Genomic DNA, 25912 nt, shown 5'->3' with positions numbered 1-25912 from the left:
CCCAGGCTGTCAGGCTAGTGATGAACTTGAGCTCAAGTGAGCTCAGACAATCTCACTTGACAAACACTGGCGAGCAGACAGATTACTGTCTCCGTCTGCTAGTGTACAAACGACACCGCCATGAAGGCTCATGCTAACTGGAACTATGAACAGCGGTTCATTTATGACCTTTTCTCAGGCCCTGAGACAGGGATTAGGGAGATTAAAAAAACGGGTGACATTTTGTTTATGAGCTAAAAGCTCATAAACAACCTCAACTGCAGCCTCAAATCAACCCCCCCCCCTTCCCATCCCTCTGTAAAAGGCCCCCCGGGTTCTCACCTGGGCTGTGGGCGGCCTGCAGATGGTCGCCGCGCTCTTCAAGACCTCCATCACAGCTTCCGCCGCCGTCATGGCGGCGTACTTCCTCCTGAGCTCGGAGGAGGAGGAGGAGTGGAGGGCGTCGGCCGTGTCCAGAAGGTTCTTTTTCAGCCTCCTGGTGCGCTGCATCACCTCCTCCTGCAGCTCCATGAGCACGGTCTGACGGGCCTTCTCCAACAGGCTCTGCTCCAGGATCTGCACCTTGCTCAGGGTCTGCACCGCACGCACACACACACACACACATCTTGATGTTATCCATTATAATGACTCAACTCTCCAGTAGGCCTATAAAATGTTTCTCTAACAGGTCTATAAAGACAACACTCTCTAGCAGGTCTATGACCAGTCTATTATTATCCAGTGTCTTTAGCATGTCCACAGCATGACTAGAGCTGTCTACGTATGTCCGTCTACAGCATGAGTAGAGCTGTCTACGTATGTCCGTCTACAGCATGAATAGAGCTGTCTACGTATGTCCGTCTACAGCATGACTAGAGCTGTCTACGTATGTCCGTCTACAGCATGACTAGAGCTGTCTACGTATGTCCGTCTTCAGCATGACTAGAACTGTCTACGTATGTCCGTCTACAGCATGAGTAGAGCTGTTTACGTATGTCCGTCTACAGCATGACTAGAGCTGTCTACGTACGTCCGTCTACAGCATGACTAGAGATGTCTATATGTACTGCATCAGTCTTACTGATATGGGCAGCCCCATGCTACATATCCTGATGCCCAGTTTGTAGGGGGAGTCTGAGTCGTACTGATCAGCCATGTGCTTCATGAAGGCTGCCGGGTCCACCTGGCTGTGATTCTTCCTCCGAAACTCTCGCAAGCTCTGCAGACAGATCAACATCAACATAGTATACATATACATGTGTATACACAGTAACGCAGATTTGCAGACCTGTGGAGACACCTTGCTGCCCTGTTCCGGTGAACTACACACGCCCGGTTTCACACAGCAAGATTAGTTCCCTATGCAAAGGCCAAACAGCCCTGCCTCATATTTTCTCTTCCCCTACCCCTCCTCCTCCCAGCACTTTTACCCGTTCCCTTCCTCCCCTTCCCCCCCCCCTAACCTCGCCTCGACTCCCCCCCCCACCCCCCCACCCCCTACCCTCAGGATGTCCACCGTCTCTATGGGGACAATGTCGTCGTCGCGGGTGTTGCAGTCGATCTTGAACATGCGGTGGATGAGGGGCAGCTTGCAGAGCGGGCCCAGGTTGAGCTCCTCGTAGCGCCGCTTGTCCTTCAGGCTGGCCAGGGCCCCGCCCACCTCGTACAGCGTGCAGACGGACGACGCCGCCTCCAGGGACTGGCAGACACACACACGCGCGCAAACACTGATCATGTGACTTTACACACACACACACACCGGTCGGTCACTTTACACGCGTGCATTCTTTGGTGGTCTTATTTGACATTCGTTACAGTTTATATATTCTTGAAAACTTTGGACTATTTCGCACTGTGGGGAAAGGTCTTGAAGTCTGTGTGTATGTGTGCTTCCCTGTCTGAACGTGTGTGTATCTACGTGTGTCTGCGCGTGTACGTACTGTATGTCTGTGTCTGTGTGTATCTGTGTGTGTGTGTGTGCAAGTGTGTGTGCGAGAGAGAGCACCTGTACCTGTATGAACATGTTGACCTCTCTGATGCTGCGCTGCAGCTCCTTCAGCGCGGGCAGCTGCCAGCGTGTGATCCCTCCGGCCTCCAGCGAGGACACCTGCATCAGCTGGCACACCCGCATCACCACCTGCAACCAGGAAGGGCTTAGCCACGCCGCGCACACACGCACCGGAGAACAGGACCAAATAGCTAGCATTCCTGATAAGGCACGAGCCCAGAGAGACAGACAGGTGAACAAGCATACAGGCAGAGAGACAGAGAGGTGAACAAGCATACAGGCAGAGAGAGACAGACAGGTGAACAAGCATACAGGCAGGCAGAGAGACAGACAGGTGAACAAGCATACAGGCAGAGAGAGACAGAGAGGTGAACAAGCATACAGGCAGAGAGAGACAGACAGGTGAACAAGCATACAGGCAGAGAGAGACAGACAGGTGAACAAGCATACAGGCAGAGAGAGACAGACAGGTGAACAAGCATACAGGCAGAGAGAGACAGACAGGTGAACAAGCATACAGGCAGAGAGACAGACAGGTGAACAAGCATACAGGCAGGCAGAGAGACAGACAGGTGAACAAGCATACAGGCAGAGAGACAGACAGGTGAACAAGCATACAGGCAGGCAGAGAGACAGACAGGTGAACAAGCATACAGGCAGAGAGAGACAGACAGGTGAACAAGCATACAGGCAGGCAGAGAGACAGACGGGTGAACAAGCATACAGGCAGAGAGAGACAGACAAGTGAACAAGCATACAGGCAGGCAGAGAGACAGACAGGTGAACAAGCATACAGGCAGGCAGAGAGACAGACAGGTGAACAAGCATACAGGCAGAGAGAGACAGACAGGTGAACAAGCATACAGGCAGGCAGAGAGACAGACAGGTGAACAAGCATACAGGCAGAGAGAGACAGACAGGTGAACAAGCATACAGGCAGGCAGAGAGACAGACGGGTGAACAAGCATACAGGCAGAGAGAGACAGACAAGTGAACAAGCATACAGGCAGGCAGAGAGACAGACAGGTGAACAAGCATACAGGCAGGCAGAGAGACAGACAGGTGAACAAGCATACAGGCAGGCAAACAGACAGAGGTGAACAAGCATACAGGCAGGCAGAGACGGAGACAGACTGGTGAATGTAATGGCTCTACAAACATTCACAGAGACAAACACAGACACATAGGTAGTATTTCACAGGGTCTAACGTCCGTGGATCTCCCCGTCTCCCCGCCAGTTCCTCACCCCTTCCTGAGTGACAAGCTCCCCCTCAGCAGCCAGGTCTCGAACCACGTCCCCCACCAGGCTGTTGACCGTGTCTGCGTCCAGATTTGTCCTCCTCCTCCGCCGCCTCCCGTCCCCCTCTTCATCGCCGAGAGCCTCGGCCGCCCTGACGTTGGCCCCGTGGACCTGCCTGAGCTGGGCATGGTAGGCCGCCGTGAAGACCTGGGCCTTTCCTGGGCTCCGCGTCCCACTCCTCTGCCTCCTCTCCTGGGATCGGGCCGGCCCCACATCCCTCTCCAGGGTGGGGAAGTCAGACGCCGAGAAGGCCTGTTTGGGTGTCAGGGGAGCGGGCTGTGGAGGCTGAGGTGAAGGACAGGGGGCTGGGGATGGGGCTGTGGCTGGGGTTGGGGCTGAGGGCTGCGGCAGCTTGACGGGAGGCTGGGTGCCAAACTGCAAGCTGACCGGTGTGCTATTATAGAGGGATGGACCAGAGCAGGTTAGGGCAGGCTGGGGGGAGCCCCCTGCATTGCTGGGGGGGCCATAGTGACAGAAAGAGGGCAGAGGAGGGGGGCCGGACCTGGAGGAGGGTCTGGAGCAGGGGGGAGTGGTCGACTTCACACTCCCAGGCCCCGCTCCGAAGGAGAAGAGGGACCACGGCGGGTCCAGCCCAGCCGGAGAGCCCGACCTCGGAGGGGTGGGGGCCAAGCTGGTCCCCGGGGGACTGTGGGTCCTGTGGAACACCTGCTGGCCCCTCACCAGGACCTGGTCCCCCAGGGAGTCCACCAGGGCGGCCATGGAGCTGTAGCCCATCCTGGACAGCGTCAGGTTCCGACGGTACTTCTGCCCAAAGGCCACGGACAGGACCTTGAGCGGGATCCCCTCGGGGCTCTGCTCCAACAGGTTCAGGAGATCCCTCAGATCTCTCTCCTTCTCCATCGCCGGAGACAGAGCTGGAGGGGAGAGGAGAGGGAGGGAGAGCAGGGAAGATATGTCAGTGTCAATGCAGACTGCGAGTCTTGAGGAAACAGCAGAGACACTCCCTGAGGTATTCATAGCTGGTAGGGCAGGACAATCTCAAGCCAAACCACTGCTAATTACACTGGGTGCAGTTTGTGTGTCGTAATAACTGTCAAGCCAAGGAGACGGCAAACAAAAACACCTTTGGACGCTTTTTCCAGTTTCTTGAAAACATGTCATTGGTTTTTCTAGTTTCTCATCCACACATTGATACAGTTGAAAAGTAATACACTATGCCTAACCCCACTGCATTACCAACCTGTTCCTCTTAATTCAGCCTCTGTCCTTGATAAATAAAACACTTGATATCCAAACTGTCTTCTCCTCAGTCCTCCAACAAAAAGGCTTCAACAAATACTACCAAATATCCTACTATCCCTAAATCAAAATCCTAACAAAAAAAGCTAGGAGTAGTGAGACAGTTCTACACGTGCCCCAATTAAAGCTTTAAAGCTTAACATGTAAATACTCTTTTAAACCTACATGCTTTTGAGAAAATCTGAATTTAAAAATTCAATATACTTGTCTTACCAGAAATATGGAATAACTGAAGATAATGCAAGTACGCTTCTCCCTTGTTGTTCTTGGTTTTGTTGTTACCCCCAATTTCATCTTTTTGAACCCCTCCCACCTTTATATGTGCACCAATCACACGCCTCCACAGGAGAAACGAAAGTGTAAGACGTGAGTCTCACACGCACACACACACAGCTGACCGGCTGAGTCTCATTTTCACTGAAACGCTCCCTTCCCGATTTGTGACATCACCCGTACTTGATCCAACAGTGAGGAAGTCATATCTCTTCTGTGCAGCAGCAGGGTTTATCTTTATAGGGTTAGTCTGTATTGCTTCACAGATTGCTTCACACACAAAAGGATGCGTGTGGACAACCGACAGAAATGCAGTCTGATCTGCTGCACTGAAACTGACCAAACAAAACTGAAAGGGTCGCACAGGGCTGGTCAGGAAAGAGAGAGGGAAGGGGGGGCAAGAGGAGGAGAGAGAGAGGGGAGAGAAGGAGAAAGGGAGGAGAAGAGAGGAACAAGGAGGGAGGGAGGGAGGGAACTTCTGTTTCGATTCCTTGATCTGCCACAGCTGAGGTCATATGAGGTGTTACCTAGGAAACCATGTGACTTCCAAAACAGCCACATACCAGAGAGTATTACAGAACCACCCTGCACTCTCACACAATGAAACTCAAGCTGTTTTGTTGTGGCTTTTTTTGAACGTGGCCTAATGGATTATCATCACATCAGCCACAGAAAAGCAGAAGCCAGTTGATAAGACAGACGCATCTTTGTTTTCATATGAAGTGATCTTGCACTGTATTGTATTGTATGGTATGGTGGTGTTGTCTCATTGTCCTGTCTGGCATACTGTCTTTCATGTATTTATGATGGATTGTTTTTTTTGTTTTTTTATACCTGGCCACAACCAAATTTTCCCCTAGTGGGATAATAAAATTGGACTTGACTTGGGACTGTATGTAGAGAGACCAGAGGTCTGATCACAGGCGAGATTTCTGCTACGTAGTTATTGGGGAGGTCAAGACTCTCTGACAAAGGAAACTCTGCGTGTCTCATGTGCAACACCAATAACAAATGAAACCGGAATATTCTCATTACGTTCCCTTCAGACTCAGGCATCACACAACACCACGGAGACTAGCTGCACTAGAACCACAACTACCAACGACAACACCAGAAACTAGCTGAAATAGAACTGTAAGCTATTACTGTAAGACCAAAAGATGCTAACATTAGCATGGTTATTGCACAACAACAAAGAGGCTACTATGGTAACAGCACTCTGAACAACAATAACATTCTTACCTGTTGTCCTAGTAACAGTTACAGTCTGTGACGGCTGAGCGTCCCCCCTCTCTTCCTCCTCTGCCCCCCTACCCCTCCTCCTCCTCTTCACCAGCAAGCCCTGCTGCGATTGGTCCAGCGCTGGCTGACTCTTCAACCTCAGCACGTTCTTCTTCTCTTGTCTCTCCACACACACGCTGTCCCCCAGGGCCAAGAGCAGGTCCTTCAGCCTGCCCAGGCCATACTCGGCCAGGGTCAAAGGTCGGCCGTACAGCTGCTTGTACTGGCCGCGCAGCTTTGACACCTCCACACCACTGGGGACACTAGCGAGCATGGCCATCATCTCCTCCTTTAGCTTCTGCAGGGGGAAAGCTACGGAAGGAATAAGAACATCACTCTCACACACACACACAAAATGATCTTGAGTTTGTTGACGCTACGCTGTAAACAAGTCTGTATGTGATTCGGACAGATGAAAGGCATCAACAGTGGTTCCACCAGGCTCCTCACCTCTGTTGCTCGTCTGTGAGGGGCGGCCCTTCCCACGGGCAGATGCACATTCCCTCGAAGAGGACGGAGACGGTGATGATGATGATGAAGAGGAGGAGGATGGAGACGAGGGGACGATGATGGTGGGGGGCTCTGGGGCCACAAGGGGCCACACGGTCAGTCCTCCGGTGGAGGAACAGTGGAGGTGCTCTGACATCTTCCTCAGATGCTCCTCCAGAACAGACAGTCTGGGGTGCACAGGGAGACGGCATTAAAACAGCAGAGACTGGGGGCTTCAAAGGTCCAAAATTATAACCAGGGTTTTAAATGAGAATGTAGGATTTTTACATTTTTATTCTTGTTAAGTCCATGCCAACTGCTATTTAAAAGAAATGAACAGTTGGAATACAATGATCATCTGTAAAAACTAAAAAAATAAGCCACAACTGGAATATTGTCAGACATTAATAACTGAAACATACTATTATAGGACTATTAAAACACAATATTAGTAGTGCCATAAATAACTCGAGAATGGATTTATACTGGACTAGATTTCAGCAATAAGTACAAACCAGTACTTTCAGTAACTGTAATATGTATAATGTATTATTCGGTAACTGACTGTATTGTGAAAATCAGCCAAATTCAGTAACTAATGTGCTTTTGGAAGGAGTTTAAACAACTTGAGTGTGGATGAGAAGTGCTGCTTGCCTGGTGGAACCTGCCAGGACCAGAGGCTTGCCGTACGTGCTCAGGTATAGCTTCTGCAGCTGCCAGATAGAGAGGCCCTCTGGATGCTCCTCACACAGTCTCACCAGCTCTCTCTTGGTCTCCTCCATGCTTACCTTCAGCCAGGACCAAGCAGGGGAGATATCGACAATGGACTATGAAATCTTATCAAATAATCTTGTCATTGATTGTATGAGACTGACCACTAAGATAAAAAAAAAATTCTCCTGGCCAGCTCAAACACATACGATCTTGCAAGTCCTCACTGGGTACGACCCTTGTTGGGGCTAGGTTATCTGTTCCATCATACCTGGAAGCAACATAGTGGTACTAGTAGTAGCTAGTAAAGTTAACAGGAATAAGAACCTCGGGCTTAACTAAATAGCTTTAGCATACTAGCTAATCCAGCTAACTAACCACAGAAAACAGTAGCAAACACGTGTTCTAGAATGAGAGACGGTTAATGTTGTCAGCATCTTGACAAGCATCCATCCTTCACTGAACTAGGCTAGCAAATTCTTAACAGCTTAAAATCCTCCTATATAGCTAGCGAGTGAACTAATATCACAGCTGGTAGCATAAAATGAGATGTTGGCAAATAATTGTCTGGCACACCTTCTGTTGTTTTACGCGTATGAGATAAACATTATTTTAAGAGGAAACTCAAATGCGAGCCATTTCCCCATTCAAGCAGCCAGTGTTGTTAGCTACTGACCTAAGCTAACTGTTATTCTCTGCTGTTAGTTAGCCTACTTCTTCTGAACACTGTCTGGGGAGAGGGGATGAAGAGTGGTGTATATAAAGTTAGACTGCCACCTCGTGGATCAGATACCAAAGAAAAACACTTGAATGAAGTACATCTTTTATTTATTGAGGCAATTAAAAAGTGTTAACTGTGTTAGACCGACACTTTTTCAATAACTAATTGAGTTCATTTAGGTTTTTACTTTCCACAGTGATGTCATAGGAGGCAAAACATAGACATGTTTGAAATAACATATCACATTTCTGTGTGCTATGCCTAAAAGGCTGGGGCTCAAAGGCGATCAAATAAACACACCTGAGGCAGATTTTTTTTAAATAACTACTTCAACTAAACAACATGAACCTCAAAAGTGTAAGAGTGTACCTGTAGGAAAGCAAGCTACAATAATATAATATAATTCAAAGCGAGTACAAGAAGTTTAATCAGTTACAACTAACCAACAATTCCCTCAGTAAGAGTCATTGTTTTCCTGGAGAAAACTAACATCTGGACTAATGTCCAGCAAATCATTCCTAAGTACCATTGTACTCTCGGAACAAGTGCGTCTTTTGCCTTTTCTTGAAGGTGGGAAGACAGTCAGTGTCTCTGATGGAGGTGGGGAGGTGATTCCACCATTGGGGGACATAAAGGCAGTTGATCTAAACATTTGCCTCTGAACTGTATGTCATGTATTACACTTATTACACTATCACGGCTAAGGAATGTCAGTTCCACACAAATTTGTATTTAACATCCTTCATTTTGTCTCTGTAAACAGCATCAAATAACTCTGCTTGGGCCACAGTGAGCTGGTTCTTCCAGTCTCCTACGACTCCTGGGGAAAAAGGCACATAGAATATGATAAAGTACAATCACTAGGTTAGGTATATTTAAGATCCACGCTAAAAGTTGAAGCAGATGATTTTCTCCAATCTAGTAGTTGATTTTTCTTCCTTGACTACAGAAATACTGTAGAACTGTGCTCTTCTGAACCTTGATTGTCTGATGTACTTTCTTTACTATTTGTATCTTTGTTTGGATAAAAGTGTCTGCTAAATGACTAAAATGCTAATGTGTCAAGAAGTACAGAACGTTCAAAGCAAAATAACCAAATGTCTAGCTCAGTGAAATAAAAGCATTTGCCTGCAGATCAACGGTTCCCAGGTTCTAACCCATCCCTGTATGTCACTTTGGATTCCTCCCTTGTGGATCTTAAAATATAAAACATACCAATAAAGAAAACATCCTTAAGAATACAAGGAGGGTCGTACCTTTCCTGAGGAATTCTGATTTGGTCTGGTCCATGAACTCGCTGGGTACCAGGGAATAGTTGGACATTTTGTTTTGCTTCATGTTCTTGAACATGCAGTGGTCTGCTATCTTCTCAACCACCTTGGGGGTTAAGGAACTGTCCATGAAGAGGGCAATCCTGGCCACAGAATCCCTCAGGTCCTGCCAGGATGTAGAAAAAACAGTGGTGTAGTCACTCAACCTGCTGTCTTCCCTGTGGCTACCCTTACCCAATCATCACTGCTTATTCAGTAGTGGACCAATGGGAAAAGACTACACCATTTAGAACAATACATTTTTTTAATCAAATTTTCTATTGCAGAAAACAGAGTAATATTCCATGAACTGACATCACTATGAAAAATGCTAAGGCATGCACAAACACTATTTGGAAAAGGACTAAGCTGTTCAAGACAAAACAGAAACCTTTCCCATTTGATACGGTGCAACCAATGTGTTTAAAGTATGTGTGTATTGCACTGATCGTCATTCATGGCATACCAAAATACTGTGGTACATATTGATCTGCTGGGATCTAGTAAGACACTCACCCATATCATCTCCTCATAGGAGATGTACATAACACGGTCCTGGTCCTTTGCATTCAACCAACCCTTAACGTGGTCGAACCATGAACCAAACATAACTGAAACCACAAACACACAAGACTTCTCATACAGAAAACTTCAATTTACATGCTTGATGTATCAGCAAAGATTAATGGTAATTAATTAGAGAAAAATAACCATGATGACAACATGAATACAATTTAAGATATTGTATGGTGTTTTGTATTGTGATATATTGTCCCTAACTACTTAACTATAATGACATGGGTATTTGTATCCACAGAGAATCCATGAAGAATAAACACAGCATGCATGGACACGTACATTTCCTTCCACTAACACAGACACGCAACACCTACGTTCACCAGCACAGTACCTTTTCCACTGAGAAACTTCTGTAGGAAATTGTCCTGTGATTGGGGGTTAACCAGGAAGGAGGCCATCCCATAATAATGGTAGGAAGATGTGAACACATCTCTGGGGTTCCTCATGATGTAAATCACCTGGCCGAAGAACAAGCCACACTAATTGATGAATTATTCATCTTAGTATTAAATCAATAACCCCATTACCTCTGTAGGAAAGACAAGGTTCACAGTCTTGTGTGAGGTAATGCTCACTCACATGATTGCCATTCCTGCAAGATCCCATTTAGTTTTCAACACACAAATATCCACCACAGTTGTATTTCATTGCGCCATCACCCTTCATGGTTAATGTTCAAATTGAGAGGGGGAGGGGCAATGGTGGTCTTGGATCCCCAATAAGAGTTGAATGACCCTGTGCTATTAGTGTTACCTATACCAACCCATCCACCATGCAGGTGGGTAATGACCTTAGGAGGGGAGACTGCACCCTACCTTGGGTTTGTCCTTGAAGAAGGACTGGGGCATCATGTCACAGTGGAAGTGTGTGGCAAACAGGCGAGGCGAAGGCCTCTGTTCCAGGTTGAGAACCTGGGCCCTGTGTTCCTCCAGCCAGGGAACCCGGTCCCAGTTGGGCTGGGTCAGAACCGAGGTCAAGTCCCCTCCACTCTGAATCAGGGGAGTGATCTCCTGCATCCATGTTGTGCCTGGAACACAGATTTTAATAAACGCAGATTTGCGACATGGAAAGCCCAGCAGAGGTGGGAAGGATACACATGGAACGATTCCATGACAAAATCCACTGCATGTAGGCCTACAGACAAAACTAATTTTGCAATCCACCTGCCACCGAATTCCTGAACGCACATCCAGGATACATGTAAAATTATATCGTTGGCATGAAAACACAATGCCCTAGGCCTACTTATATTTAATGTAGCCTATTGTAAAACTTTTATTTACTCAGAAATCTTCCCTCAGAATGCCTGTGCCATTAATTGTATACAACGGGACAAGTTATCCCTTTTCAGAAATGTGTGAGAAATACTAGGTGTCGCGTGAGAGCGTGAAATGCGTGAGTGAGACTTGAAAGCCCTGCCCACTAAACACAACTTCACAAACGAATGTGTCTTGACCAGGGGCGATTCTAGGATCAGACCTTTAGGGGTGCTCAGCCCCCAATGACAATGTGACATGAATACAGTGCCTTGGAAAAGTGCTAACCCCCCTTGCTAATAACAGGCATGCAAACAGTTCAGGGGTGAAAAAGGTGAGAATGCGGCGAACCCCCAACCTTATAGGGGGGTCCGGGGGCATGCTCCCCCGTAAGAACATTTATGATAATAAACAATAATATATATATTTCATTAGATATTATTTTTAGGGGTGCTTAGATGAAATTTAGGGGTGCTTGAGCACCCCTAAAAAGGGTCTAAAATCGCCACTGGTCTTGACACTGACAAAAAACACGTAGGCTATTCTCTATAATCGATTTAACATAATTTTACTGTAAATACATAGTTGTAGTTGTGAATTACCAAACGTTTTTTACGTAGGCTAGCTTAGACTACGGCTTGTCCATACAGTGTTTTGATGCACCCTCATTTTTGGAACTAGACAGCCATCTCTTGACGGTAAAAACTTACCAGATTTCGGATAAGTCACAATAACAACGTCGTCCGGTCTAAAAGTGAATTGTTCATAGTATGCAATGCTCTCTGGAGGATGTATCAGTTTTGGAAGATAGACTCCTTTATAGACGGTGTATAATTCCTCTTCGGTCATGCTGCTTCCAAAGTGTCAGCAACCTCGCAAACACAAAGTGAAACTTGGAACACTAAATAACTTCCCTAGACCTCACTGATATTATCAGTCTTCTTGTCATCAACAATGTGATGTTGTAAGGAATTCCATAAATGTTTCTGTGCAGGGGCATGTTTACACATAAAGCTCTACTGGGGCACAGACCCCTATTCATTTTCCTTTTTTTCTTCCAAGCTTGCTGTGCACACTGCACTACTCGGCTATAGAAACTCCCTTTGCTTAACCCATGATACAACAGTTCAGGGATGCAAGTTTGATATAAATAATGCGAGCGCGCACATTTTTTTCGCATTCATTTGAGTGCAAATACAGTTTTTTTTACTTTATCATGAAGCTTCATGTTATATAGTTTTTATGTTTTAGTCAAAATAAGATGATCGGTAGGCCTATCATTGAGAAACTTTCTTTAGTTTTGTAATGTTTTCTTAGCCTACCTCAATTCTAAGTTGTGTGCCGAGTCCGACACCTGGACTTCTGTGTTCGTGATTTTACAAGCGTTGTTTGGGGTACTGCGTTTATTTTTTTCCGGGATTATCAATCTAAATCAATGCACTGACTAATAAAGTAAATTGTTAAAACTCAAACTTTTGATTTTACTGGGACACAGCAGATTAATTCTGGGGCACGTGCCCCTGTAAAAAGGGTCCAACGACGCCCCTGGTTCTGTGGTCTGTCTTTGGATCAGTCCTGCATTTCAGCTCAAGTCAGTGTTGACACACAGCATTTCAAAATGAAGACACATTTGTATATTCATATCTTTTAGGCATGTAACATTCTAATAGTCATTTGAATAACCATAAAAACCTTGAAGAGCCCTTTAACTAGGCTGGTGTTGATCATATACTGCAGCCAAAGTCAAGCACTGGAATTTTTCAATCCCACTCTTGCTTTTTTGTTTGCTTTTACCACTTTGACCACACTGATTCATGTCAATTGTCTTTCAGTTCCCCATTGGAATGGTATCAATAAATATGTCTGTGATCTTGGGGCCCATCAAAGAGAGAAAGACAAAAACGCCAATGCATCAGAGTGCATCAAACGTTTTTTACGTAGGCTAGCTTAGACTACGGCTTGTCCATACAGTGTTTTGATGCACCCTCATTTTTTAAACTAGACAGCCATCTCTTGACGGTAAAAACTTACCAGATTTCGGATAAGTCACAATAACAACGTCGTCCGGTCTAAAAGTGAATTGTTCATAGTATGCAATGCTCTCAGGAGGATGTATCAGTTTTGGAAGATAAACTCCTTTATAGACGGTGTACAATTCCTCTTCGGTCATGCTGCTTCCAAAGTGTCAGCAACCTCGCAAACACAAAGTGAAACTTGGAACACTAAATAACTTCCCTAGACCTCACTGATATTATCAGTCTTCTTGTCATTCAGGCGTGCTGCCTCTCTCTCCCTATCAGATACCAGGGGGGTATTCCAGAAAGCAGGTTATGCAACATAAGTTAACCCACCAGCTGATTCACAATGTTGGAGCAACCTACTGGCAATGTTGCTACAATGCTGGGTGTCAACTGTCAACAATGTGATGTTGTAAGGAATTCCATACATTTTCTGTGCAGGGGTGTGCTTAGACATAAAGCTCTACTGGGGCACAGACCCCTATTCATTTCCATTTTTTTATTCCAAGCTTGCTGTGCACAATGCACTACTCGGCTATAGAAACTCCCCTGCTTAACCCACGATACAACAGTTCAGGGAAGCAAGTTTGATATCAGCCTTGGGTAGGGACATCAATAGTTAATGCGAGTGCGCAAATTTTTTTCGCATTCATTTGAGCGCAAATACTGTTTCTTTTACTTTATCAAGAAGCTTCATGCCGAGTCCGACACCTGGACTTCTGTGTGCATAATTTTACAAGCGTTGTTTGGGGTACTGCCTTAATTTTTTCCGGGATTATCAATCTAAATCAATGCACTGACTAATAAAGTAAATTGTTAAAACTCAAACTTCTGATTTTACTGGGACACAGCAGATTAATTCTGGGGCACGTGCCCCTGTAAAAAGGGTCCAACGACGCCCCTGGTTCTGTGGTCTGTCTTCGGATCAGTCCTGCATTTCAGCTCAAGTCAGTGTTGACATACAGCATTTTCAAAATGAAGACACATTTGTACATCCATATCTTTTAGGCATGTAACATTCTAATATTCATTTGAATAACCATAAAAACCTTGAAGAGCCCTTTAACTAGGCTGGTGTTGATCATATACTGCAGCCAAAGTCAAGCACTGGAATTTTTCAATCCCACTCTTGCTTTTTTGTTTGCTTTTACCACTTTGACCACACTGATTCATGTCAATTGTCTTTCAGTTCCCCATTGGAATGGTATCAATAAATATGTCTGTGATCTTGGGGCCCATCAAAGAGAGAAAGACAAAAATGCCAATGCGTCAGAGTCAAGGCCTACGTAGTCAAGGCTGGCAGCGCCGTGAGCATCATCATGTAAAAACAAGTGACCGTTATCCTCCGTTAATCTCCTCCCATATCAACATGAATAAATCCAATGAGCATGCGTTGTTTTCTCATTAATTACACACTATCTTCTTCTCTTCTTGATGCTTATGGACAGTCTTATGTTCAAGGTTAGCTTGTGAGTTTACAGTGTCAGGGAGAAATGGAGAGAGGTCAAAAGATCCAGAAATTGAGATGAAAAGAAAGACAAAGATATGGAGAGATAACAGAGGTGACCATGTGGGAAAGAGAAAGCCGTCAAAACAGAACTCCCAAGTTTCTATCAGCGTTATTATTTTGCTTTCCATGGAATAGTTTCCATGGAAACAGAAGACCTCCTCACCGGTGGTAGTCGAGGCCCACCAGGCTGACTCCGTTAACGGCCAGGATCCGGTCACCTGGACACAGCCTGCGGCTCCTGTCTGCAGGGGAGTCAGGAACCACAGAGCGGATAAAGATACCGGACATCCTCAGGGGAGTGTCCTGCAACCGGCCAGACAGCTCAGTGGTTCATATACAGGAAGTATGTAGACATGTCTGTATGTGATTCGGACAGATGAAAGGCATCAACAGTCGTTCCACCAGGCTCCTCACCTCTGTTGCTCGTCTGTGAGGGGCGGCCCTTCCCATGGGCAGATGCACATTCCCTCGATGAGGACGGAGACGGTGATGATGATGATGATGATGATGAAGAGGATGGAGACGAGGGGACGATGATGGTGGGGGGCTCTGGGGCCACGAGGGGCCACACGGTCAGTCCTCCGGTGGAGGAACAGTGGAGGTGCTCTGACATCTTCCTCAGATGCTCCTGCAGAACAGACAGTCTGGGGTGCACAGGGAGACGGCATTAAAATAGCAGCGACTGGGGGCTTCAAAGGTCCAAAATTATAACCAGGGTTTTAAATGAGAATGTAGGGATTTTTTTATTATTCAGTCAATGCCAACTGCTGTTTTAAAAGTTGGTCTTCTGTAAAAAAACAACAACTGGAATATGGTCACCCACTAATGACTGAAACATACTATTAAAACATTTAATATTAGTAGTCCCATAAATAAAACAGCTTAAAATCCTCCTATATAGCTAGCAAGTGAACTAATATTACAGCTGGTAGCATAGGGATGTTGGCAAATAATTGTCTGACACATCTTCTGTTGTTATACACGTATGAGATAAACATTATTTCCAGAGGAAACTCCAATGCGAGCCATTTCCCCATTCAAGCAGCCACTGTTGTTAGCTACTGACCTAAGCTAACTGTTATTCTCTGCTGTTAGTTAGCCTACTTCTTCTGAACACCGTCTGGAGAGGGGAGGAAGAGTGTACCTCGTGGATCGGACACCAAAGAAAAACACTTTTAAGAAAAACTGAACTTTTATTTATTGAGAGAATTAAAGTGGTAACTGTGTTAGACTGACACTTAGGTTAGTTTTTCAATAAGTATGTGTTAATTTAGGTTTTTACTTTCCACAGTGATGAGTCAGCAAATCACATAGACATGTTTGAAATTACATATCACATTTATGTGTGCTATGTCTAAAAGACTGGGGCTCAAAGGTAATCAAATAAACACACCTGAGGCAGATTGTTCACTACTACTTCAACTACTAACAGATAGAAGCAGGGGCAAAGGTTTCATTACGCATGAACTTTGTATAATGACACTTTTTGAAAACGGTAAATTTGTCACCCCCCCCCCCCCCCCCCCACACACACACACACTTTTTATTAAGAAGATTATATCTAACAAACCTACACACCTGGTTGGAAGATAATTCGATAATTCGTAAATAAGCTCCCATTTTGAAACTGGGACATAAAGGCAGTTGATCTAAACAGCCTCGGAACATCGGAGCCTCGGAACATATGTAGGCTACTGTATGTTATTTATTACACTTATTAAACTATAACGGCTATAAGGAATGTCAGTTCCACACAAATTTGTATTTGACATCCTTCATTTTGTCTCTGTAAACAGCATCAAATAACTCTGCTTGGGCCACAGTGAGCTGGTTCTTCCAGTCTCCTACGACTCCTGGGGGAAAAGGCACACAGAATATGATAAAGTACAATCACTAAGTTAGGTATATTTAAGATCGGCGCTAACAGTTGAAGCAGATGATTTTCTCCAATCTAGTAGTTGATTTTTCTTCCTTAGCTCTTGACTACAGAAATACTGTACAACTGTGCTCTTCTGAACCTTGATTGTCTGATGTACTTTCTATAATATTTGTATCTTTGTTTGGATAAAAGTGTCTGCTAAATGACTAAAATGCTAATGTGTCAAGAAGTACAGAAAGTTCAAAGCAAAATAACCAAATGTCTAGCTCAGTGAAATAAAAGCATTTGCCTGCAAACCCGTCCCTGTATGTCACTCTGAATTCCTCCCTTGTGGATCTTAAAATATAAAACATACTAATAAAGAAAACATCCTTAAAAATACAAGGAGGGTCGTACCTTTCCTGAGGAATTCTGATTTGGTCTGGTCCATTAATCCGCAGGGAACCAGAGAGTAGTTGGACATCTTGTTTTGCTTCATGTTCTTGAACATGCAGTGGTCTGCTATCTTCTCAACCACCTCGGGGGTTAAGGAACTGTCCATGAAGAGGGCAATCCTGGCCACAGAATCCCTCAGGTCCTGCCAGGATGCAGAAAAAACAGTGGTGTAGTCACTCAACCTGCTGTCTTCCCTGTGGCTACCCTTACCCAATCATCACTGCTTATTCCGTAGTGGACCAATGGGAAAAGACTACACCATTTAGAACGATCAATTTTTTAAATCAAATTCTCTATTGCAGAAAACAGAGTAATATTCCATGAACTGACATTACTATGAAAAATGCTAAGGCATGCACAAACACTATTTGGAAAAGGACTAAGCTGTTCAAGACAAAACCGAAACATTTCCCATTTGATACAGTGCAACCAACGATTCCACCAACGATTGGAACGAACCAACGATTCCACCTGCAGGTGGATCACAGACTTCCTGTCTGACAGGAAGCAGTGCGTTAAGCTGGGAACACAAGTCTCTGACTCCCGGTCCATCAGCACCGGATAACCTCAGGGCTGCGTCCTTTCTCCTCTGCTCTTCTCCCTGTACACCAACAGTTGCACCTCCAGTCATCCGTCCGTCAAACTCCTGAAGTTTGCGGACGACACCACCCTTATTGGGCTCATCTCTGGTGGAGACGAGTCTGATTATAGGTGGGAAGCGGCCAACCTGGTGACCTGGTGCAGCCAGAACAACTTAGAGCTCAATGCTCTTAAGACAGTGGAGATGGTTGTGGACTTCAGGAGGAACACAGCCCCACTCACCCCCATCACCCTGTGTGACTCCCCAGTCAACACTGTGGAGTCCTTCCGCTTCCTGGGCACTATCCTCTCCCAGGACCTCAAGTGGGAACTGAACATCAGCTCCCTCATCAAGAAAGCACAACAGAGGATGTACTTCCTTCGGCAGCTGAAGAAGTTCAACCTGCCAAAGACAATGATGGTGCACTTCTACTCAGCCATCATTGAGTCCATCCTCACCTCCTCCATCACCGTCTGGTACGCTGCTGCCACTGCCAAGGACAAGAGCAGACTGCAGCGTATCATCCGCACTGCTGAGAAGGTGATTGGCTGAAATCTGCCTACCCTCGAGGACCTGCACACCTCGAGGACCCTGAGGCGAGCGAGGAAGATTGTGACCGACTCCTCACACCCTGGACACTCCCTGTTTCAGTCACTCCCCTCCGGCAGAAGGCTGCGGTCCATCAGGACCAATACCTCACGCCACAAAAACAGTTTCTTCCCTTCCGCTGTTGGCCTCTTCAACAAGGCCAAGGGACCACACTGTCTCTAATGACTTCTTGCTTAAAACACACTGCTTTTTGCACTGCATTACAAAATGGTATCTTGTACATTTGTATTTTTTTGTAATATTTGTATTTTTGTATTTTTATATTGTAATTTACGGCAACTTATATTTTATTTTATTGTATATTTAATTATATTCTAATCCCACTTAGTGCTGCTAGTTTATGTACGCTTAGTATAGATAGTCCACATATTTAAATTTTAGGTATATGTTTATTGTATGCACCTTCCTGCCAAAGCAAATTCCTTGTCTGTGCAAACTTTCATGGCGAATAAATCCCATTCTGATTCTGATTCTGACCAATGTGTTTAAAGTATGTGTGTATTGCACTGATCTTCATTTATGGCATACCATAATACTGTGGTACATAGGGATCTGCTGGGATCTAGTAAGATACTCACCCATATCATCTCCTCATAGGAGATGTACATAACACGGTCCTGGTCCTTTGCATTCAACCAACCCTTAACGTGGTCGAACCATGAACCAAACATAACTGAAACCACAAACACACAAGACTTCTCATACAGAAAACTTCAATTTACGTGCTTGATGTATCAGCAAAGAGTAAGGGTAATTAATTAGAGAAAAATAACCTAGATGACAACATTAATACAATTTAAGTTGAATTCAACAATTTAAGATATTGTATGGTGTTTTGTATTGTGATATATTGTCCCTAATAAAGAATATATTGTGTTTATTAAAGTTATGCATTGTGCTTATTAAAGTTCTGTATTATGAACTTAGAAGTGTGCTCAGGTTTAAACATTGTGTCTCATACAGGGCGGGGGGAGTCATGGGTCCCTAATATAATGGTAGGGGAAACACTGAACCTTGAAACCGGGTGGAGACGGCACCCGAGCAGGTGGGACGTGTAGGCAAGAACAACTCCCTGCTGCACAGGAGAACAAGCTCAACCCTCTTCTTGTGTTTTTTCTTTTACTGCACTGTATAATATATGCTGGGGCAGGGACAGATAGTGAGTTGGACTTCGTGAACCAACCCAAACTCTGTACTTGTTGATTTCCAACTGCTGCATTAAAGCTGATATTATCGGACCTCTGCGACTCCAGACCACTCTTTCTAGAACACAGACTTGTGTCATTGAATACAATCATTACATATTGGAATAAACAGTAAATAATTTCATTCCTTCACTAACTACTTAACTATAATGGCATCTGTATCCACAGAGAATCCATGAAGAATAAACACAGCATGCATGGACAATAGGGGTGGGGATCTTTTGGTACCTCACTATTCAAATCGATTCTTGGGGTCACGATTCGATTAAATATCGATTCAAGATTTTTCCGAGATTTTTTGAAAAATAAAAAATATATATTTAAAAAATAAAAATAAAATCATAATAAAAAAAATCGATTCACATAAATTTGTGAATCGGTCTAAATCGCTAGCAGACTGAATCGCGATTCAAATGTGAATCGATTTTTTCCCCCACCCCTAATAGACAAGTACATTTCCTTCCACTAACACAGACACGCAACACCTACGTTCACCAGCACAGTACCTTTTCCACTGAGAAACTTCTGTAGGAAATCGTCCAGTGATTGGGGATTAACCAGGTAGGAGGCCATCCCATAATAATGGTAGGAAGATGTGAACACATCTCTGGGGTTCCTCATGATGTAAATCACCTGGCCGAAGAACAAGCCACACTAATTGATGAATTATTCATCTTAGTATTAAACCAGCTATTAAATCGATAACCCCATTACCTCTATAGGAAATACAAGGTTCACAGTCTTGTGTGAGGTCATACTCACTCACATAATTGCCATTCCTACAAAGTAGGAAGCATCAGTTTTCAAAACACACATCTTGTATTCCATTCCAGGTGGTTAATGACCTCGGAGGGGAGACTGCACCCTACCTTGGGCTTGTCCTTGAAGAAGGACTGGGGCATCATGTCACAGCGGAAGTGTGTGGCAAACAGGCGAGGCGAAGGCCTCTGTTCCAGGTTTAGAACCTGGGCCCTGTGTACCTCCAGCCAGGGAACCCGGTCCCAGTTGGGCTGGGTCAGAACCGAGGTCAAGTCCCCTCCACTCTGAATCAGGGGAGTGATCTCCTGCATCCATGTTGTGCCTGGAACACATATTTTAATAAACGCAGATTTGCGACATGGAAAGCCCAGCAGAGGTGGGAAGGATACACATGGAACGATTACGGGTCCAGGGTACTTTTTGGCTCAATTCGTTTCCATGACAAAATCCACTGCATGTAGGCCTACAGACAAAACTAATTTTGCAATCCACCTAGGCCACCGAATTCCTGAACGCACATCCAGGATACACGTGAAATTATATCGTTGGCATAAAAACATAATGCCGTAGGCCTACTTATATTTCATGTAGCCTATCGTAAAACTTTATTTTTTATTTACTCGGCAGAAATCTTCCCTCAGAATGCCTGTGCCATTAATTGTATACAGCGGAACAAGTTATCCCTTACTTTTCAGAAATGCGTGAGAAATACAAGGTGTCGCGTGAGAGCGGGAAATGTGTGAGTGAGACTTGAAAGCCCTGCACACTAAATACAACTTCACAAACGAATGTGTCTTGACACTGACAAACATTTAAACACGGGATATTCTATATAATCGATTTAACATCATTTTAAATACATAGTTGTAGTTGTGATTTACCAAATGTTTTTTACGTAGCTTAGACTACGGCTTGTCCATACAGTGTTTTGATGCACCCTCATTTTTGGACCATGGATACGCCATTCTAGACAGCCATCTCTTGACGGTAAAAACTTACCAGATTTCGGATAAGTCACAATAACAACGTCGTCCGGTCTAAAAGTGAATTGTTCATAGTATGCAATGCTCTCTGGAGGATGCATCAGTTTTGGAAGATAGACTCCTTTATAGACGGTGTACAATTCCTCTTCGGTCATGCTGCTTCCAAAGGGTCAGCAACCTCGCAAACACAAAGTGAAACTTGGAACACTAAATAACTTCCCTAGACCTCACTGATATTATTATTAGTCTTCTTTTCATTCTTATAACAGTTAGGTGTGCTGCCTCTCTCTCCCTATCAGATACATTACATTTACATTTAGTCATTTAGCAGATGCTCTTATCTAGAGCGACTTACAGTAAGTACAGGGACATTCCCCCAAGGCAAGTAGGGTGAAGTGCCTTGCCCAAGGACCGTCTCTTCATAAACGAAGTGACTAAGTTCAGTTGAGTTCTGGATTTCAATAAGTATTATCAATCTGCAGATTGGGAGAGGAAACCAGTCTTCTGACCATAAAATGACAACACAACACCAAGCTTAGGTCTCAACCAGGTCTCTCCGCTCTGAAAGCCGGAGGACCATCTTTATAGGGCACAAGAATGTAAACATAGATTGTGACAGTCAGGCAGGAATGACGTTACAACAGTCTCAGAGATAAAGATTCACTGCTCCCAACACATGACAACTCTCACACTAGAGAGTTCATAGTTGGAGTTCTCCTAGTAGTCATGACAAGGAAAAGTTTAGCCAGTACCTTCTCCTGACCCCGAACATCCATTAACCTGACACATAGACACAATATACTCTCATTAATAGCAAGCTTACATGAGAACGTACTAACTAGTATCCAATGACTAGTTCTATTGATTAGTGAATAATGTAAGCACACAGGAAATCCCAATTTCTTCCACAGTCCCCCCTTTTGACGTTTAACGTCAACACAACAAACAAGTTTCATAACATTTCAAAACCTTAACAATCAAACAATACTTTATCTGCTACTACTCAGCACAGCATACATGATTATAGGATTTGAAGAAGTATTAGGTAGTACCCAATCAGGCGAAAAGTACAAAGTCAATGAAGTGAATAGCTTTTGTTTAGTTCTCTAGATAGGGCTCCTAGAACTGACCTTACCGCTCCTTCTATTTTCCTTGTTCAAAGTTGCATGGTATTATACACTTTGGTGATATTGTGACCTCCGATTCATCCTAGTAACACAGGCACCCCCTAGGACCTTACAAAAGAACTAGTTTATAGCTATTCACTTCATAAGCAAACAGCATAATGACAGTTTATCAATGATACTAGAAACATAGGCATATTTCTCTCCTGGACATAACCAAGGGTCATGCTCTCATGAGCTCAACACAGCATGGTATAGATCAAACACTGTTCATAAATTCAGATTATTTCAAACAGTATAAAAGTAATAAAGTAACCACTATCTTTAATTATTGTTCACCGATCTGCGGTTAAGGACAGATCTATTCAGATTGCATACAGCATTGTATATCAGTTGGAAAATAGAAGGAGGCAAATGGCCATCTTTATTACATTGGCAAAATAGTCACTTGGTACTTGAGAATACATATCAGACATTTCAATCATTCCCAGGGCAATAAAGTAATCATCAGTCTTGCTTGCTTTGGTCTGTGGCTTGATCTGGGCTACCATAATCTTACTGGCAGCCTTACGAGAGCCTACTGCACAGCACTGTACACAGCAGGCAGTACACATCTTCCAAGCACAAAACACAATCAGCACAACAACGACTAACATGCCAAATCCAGTGATTCCAATTTGAATGATAGTCGAAAAGAAACCCCCCTCAGAGAAGGTCAGCCAGTCAGCAAAATTCCAAGCTTCAGGTTCCCCCAAATCTGAAATGATCTCTTTAATGTGCGCAGCCATATTTGTGATATTAGCAGATTCATCTGGGATAAAAGTACAACAGTCATGACCTATCACAGCACAGGTACCTCCCTGAGCTGACAACAGATTATCCAGTGCCATACTGTTCTGTAGCACTACCTGCCTCATGGCCTTCATCTCAGAAGCAACCGCAGTTAAGGCGTCGGCTGTCTCATTACCAATGGACTCCAACCCTACTGCTAAGCTCCTAATATCTCTAAAGGCAGTGATAACACCATACACAGGGAGAATGGCAGCTGAAAACCGTGAAAAGTGGCTGTGTACTTCGACTCCAAGTGATGTGATCCCAGCTTCTTAGCATCTGCATTAATAATACTTCTCTTGTGGCGGTGCCACCAATGTTTGGGCAAGGGGTGCAGAGGCAACCCATCTACAGGTCTGAGGGCTCCTACAATAAACCCAAGGTAACATGTTCCTGACCAGTTGGCTGGCAGGAAATAATAAGCACTCTTACCACATACCCACATGGTGCCATTGTTAGCTGCATGAGGCACCAAAAATTGATCTGTTGTTATACTTATTGGTTCACCTTCAACAGGCAAATCAGACAAATTTGTATAAGCATATGTAGACACAGTATGATTACACGTGCTGTTCCCCAGTGCCCTCATGTCCCGTTATGAGTCAGACATAACCAAGCAGGTGGAGCATAGGCTAACCACAATGGGGGTGAATAGGTAACCCCTTTAGGAATATGTCGCTTGTGTACAGTAACATTTTTCACATTCAACCCAATACAAGGCCACCTCCAGATCTCACACATATCTGCCTTAGAGAGTGGGACCGCTATCCAAGGAGAGGTTCCTGCGTGTTGGGGAATCATACCACACACCCAACAAGACCCATTTCCTCTCATTTTCCGTGCAGTCATTTTGGCGGTTTTTAGGAAGGTGTTGGCGAAGTATTCAGTCTTCATGTGTCCTCCAAGGTGATGGGTGTCAATGTTCAAATCAGTTTCTTTGTGAGCATGTAATAATGACTCTGGTAGTGGCTCATGTCTGCGATATCTGTGGACTCGTGCATCCGGTATCAGTAAATGTCTGTCAGGTGTGTGCGTCAGTTTATCTGTGGGTGTCATCTCTCGTCGTAGCTCAGGCAGCGGCCTCGGTTTCCTTGAAACAACCGAGGGCCTCCGCCACAGTATCCTCTCGTCCCCGTTCTGGGTGCTGTCATCTGCTTCATGTAGAGGCCGGAGGAAGACTGAAAATGTCTTCCCCTCTCCAGGCTCCTCTCTCTGGTTTCCCATCTGGGTGCTGTCATCTGCTTCATGAATCACACATGGGGGAGAGAGGCATGGTAGCAACAGCAGCCCCTCTCTGGCTTTCTCCACATGTGACTCACCTTTCGACGTCTTCAACACCTCCGGGTGAGTGCTCTTTGGGACCTCCTTCTCAGCGCCCCTGGATTGGAGTGCTGGATGGCGGGGTCCTGGTTCTGGCTCAAATCGGTCCGCTGGACTGGAACCTGCTCCCGGATCAGCCGCTGCGAACGGGTCTCCACCCCCTTGGTGTACTCCCGGAGGAGTAACCCAGTGGGGATGAGACAAATGGCAAGTTGGAGGAGGTTCCATTTGGAGGTGCACCTGCTCCTCCACCGGCCCCTGGCTCTCCGTTGGGACCCTCCACCGTGTTGTTCGGTGCAGGGGCCGTTTTGCAGTGTGTCGCATGGATCCATGTCGGCCGACCCTCCACTTTCACCGCTGTGTGAGTCACCAAGAGAACCAGGTATGGACCGGTCCATCTCGGTGAGAGGGAAGTCCTCCGTTTGTGCACTTTCACGTACACGTAGTCTCCCGGTTGATAGGGATGACATGGCTCTCCAGCGGGTTCAGGCAGGGCAGCTTTCACCTGTGAATGCACAACCCTTGCTGCTCTAGTTAGGGCATAACAAAAGTTTAACATTGTATCATCCATCTGGTGGATATCCATCTGTTTCAATGATAGTGGGGGAGAGACAGGCAATCTCATTGGTCTCCCTAAAACTATCTCGTGTGGAGAAAGTCCATTCCTCCTCTGGGGAGTAGATCTCATGGCCATAAGAGCTAGTGGGAGTGCATCAGGCCATTTTAGGCCAGTCTCTTCACATATCTTGGCTAGTTTGTTTTTCAAAGTTCCATTTTGCCTCTCCACTGCCCCCGCAGACTGTGGGTGGTAGGGACAGTGGAAATGCTGGTTGATCTGGAGCGCTTTACAAAGTTCCTGAACAATTTGACCTGTGAAATGTGAACCTCTATCACTGGACAGTCTTGTGGGGATCCCATATCTACAGATCACATCTCTCATGAGAATCTTGGCTACCGTGGTAGCATCAGCTTTCCGACATGGGTAGGCTTCTACCCATTTCGAGAACATGTCAACAATTACAAGTACATACTCAAAATTACAACACTTGTTCATCTGAATAAAATCAATTTGTAAATGCATAAAAGGACCACTTGGTGGCGGGTGGGCTGCGTCTCTTCTCTTTGGTCCCTTTCCGGGATTATGCTGCTGGCAGGTATGACACTGAGCACAATGTTGCTCAGCCTTTGTGGAAAAACCAGGTGCAAACCAATCAGTATTTACTATTGAGACCATACCCCCCTTGCTCGTATGGGCACAGCCGTGCGCCATGCGAGCTAACCAAGGGAACAATGCACGTGGCGCCACCACGTGGCCGTCGGGGTGGCTCCACACTGCCGAAGTTGGATCTTTCACACAGCCAACGGATAACCAACCATCCCTCTCAGTGTTATCAGCAGCGGCTTGAAGGTCCGCCACATCATGAAGAGAGGGAGTGTGTGTTTCCGGTTGCTGGGACACAGAAAAAATAGAGACCTGGGACACGTCAGAGGA

General features: G+C 45.2%; 3 protein-coding genes across 4 annotated transcripts in view; all 3 read right to left on the bottom strand.

Annotated features, from left to right (window-relative positions):
• wu:fj29h11 (uncharacterized) overlaps positions 1-7372 on the bottom strand; it is a 35531-nt gene extending 28159 nt beyond the window's left edge. The window contains exons 1-8 of the mRNA XM_062475350.1: positions 7245-7372; positions 6552-6778; positions 6063-6413; positions 3234-4162; positions 1991-2116; positions 1481-1678; positions 1061-1198; positions 322-573 (exon numbers count right to left, since the gene is read on the bottom strand). Of these exons, the coding sequence (XP_062331334.1) occupies positions 322-573; positions 1061-1198; positions 1481-1678; positions 1991-2116; positions 3234-4162; positions 6063-6413; positions 6552-6778; positions 7245-7372 (2349 nt within the window). The remainder of the gene's footprint in view (positions 1-321; positions 574-1060; positions 1199-1480; positions 1679-1990; positions 2117-3233; positions 4163-6062; positions 6414-6551; positions 6779-7244) is intronic.
• Positions 7373-8119: 747 nt separating this feature from the next.
• LOC134031556 (sulfotransferase 2B1-like) lies at positions 8120-16442 on the bottom strand. 2 transcript variants are annotated; one of them, XM_062475244.1, is made up of 7 exons: positions 15110-16442; positions 14859-14937; positions 10727-10938; positions 10243-10369; positions 9849-9943; positions 9279-9459; positions 8120-8842 (listed from the first exon to the last, which is right to left on the bottom strand). In XM_062475244.1, exons 1-7 carry the CDS (start codon positions 15143-15145, stop codon positions 8733-8735), a joined length of 840 nt encoding a protein of 279 aa, XP_062331228.1. In that variant the 5' UTR covers positions 15146-16442; the 3' UTR covers positions 8120-8732. The 2 variants fall into 2 exon arrangements, with proteins under 2 accessions (XP_062331228.1, XP_062331227.1); XM_062475243.1 differs by lacking the exons at positions 14859-14937; positions 15110-16442 and adding an exon at positions 11878-13075.
• A 692-nt stretch (positions 16443-17134) lies between these two features.
• Positions 17135-21334, bottom strand: LOC134031557 (sulfotransferase 2B1-like). Its single transcript, XM_062475245.1, has 6 exons — positions 21162-21334; positions 20273-20484; positions 19910-20036; positions 19212-19273; positions 18777-18871; positions 17135-17151 (listed from the first exon to the last, which is right to left on the bottom strand). Exons 1-5 carry the CDS (start codon positions 21298-21300, stop codon positions 18830-18832), a joined length of 582 nt encoding a protein of 193 aa, XP_062331229.1. The 5' UTR covers positions 21301-21334; the 3' UTR covers positions 17135-17151; positions 18777-18829.
• Positions 21335-25912: the final 4578 nt, after the last annotated feature.

Source organism: Osmerus eperlanus, chromosome 12, assembly GCF_963692335.1.
Source record: "Osmerus eperlanus chromosome 12, fOsmEpe2.1, whole genome shotgun sequence".
Taxonomy (NCBI): domain Eukaryota; kingdom Metazoa; phylum Chordata; class Actinopteri; order Osmeriformes; family Osmeridae; genus Osmerus; species Osmerus eperlanus.
This window is presented reverse-complemented; position numbering and strand designations above follow the sequence as displayed.

Coding starts and splice junctions, on each gene's coding strand:
- LOC134031557 (XM_062475245.1), bottom strand. CDS start 21,300: ATGACCGAAGAGGAATTGTACACCGTCTATAAAGGAGTCTATCTTCCA. Junction 20,037..20,272: donor TCTTCAAGGACAAGCCCAAG/GTAGGGTGCAGT, acceptor TTCTTCGGCCAG/GTGATTTACATCATGAGGAA. Junction 18,872..19,211: donor CGTCTCCACCCGGTTTCAAG/GTTCAGTGTTTC, acceptor TTGTGGTTTCAG/TTATGTTTGGTTCATGGTTC.
- LOC134031556 (XM_062475243.1), bottom strand. CDS start 12,016: ATGACCGAAGAGGAATTATACACCGTCTATAAAGGAGTCTATCTTCCA. Junction 10,939..11,877: donor TGTGACTTATCCGAAATCTG/GTAAGTTTTTAC, acceptor TCTGTGTTCCAG/GCACAACATGGATGCAGGAG. Junction 9,944..10,242: donor GAAGTTTCTCAGTGGAAAAG/GTACTGTGCTGG, acceptor TTGTGGTTTCAG/TTATGTTTGGTTCATGGTTC.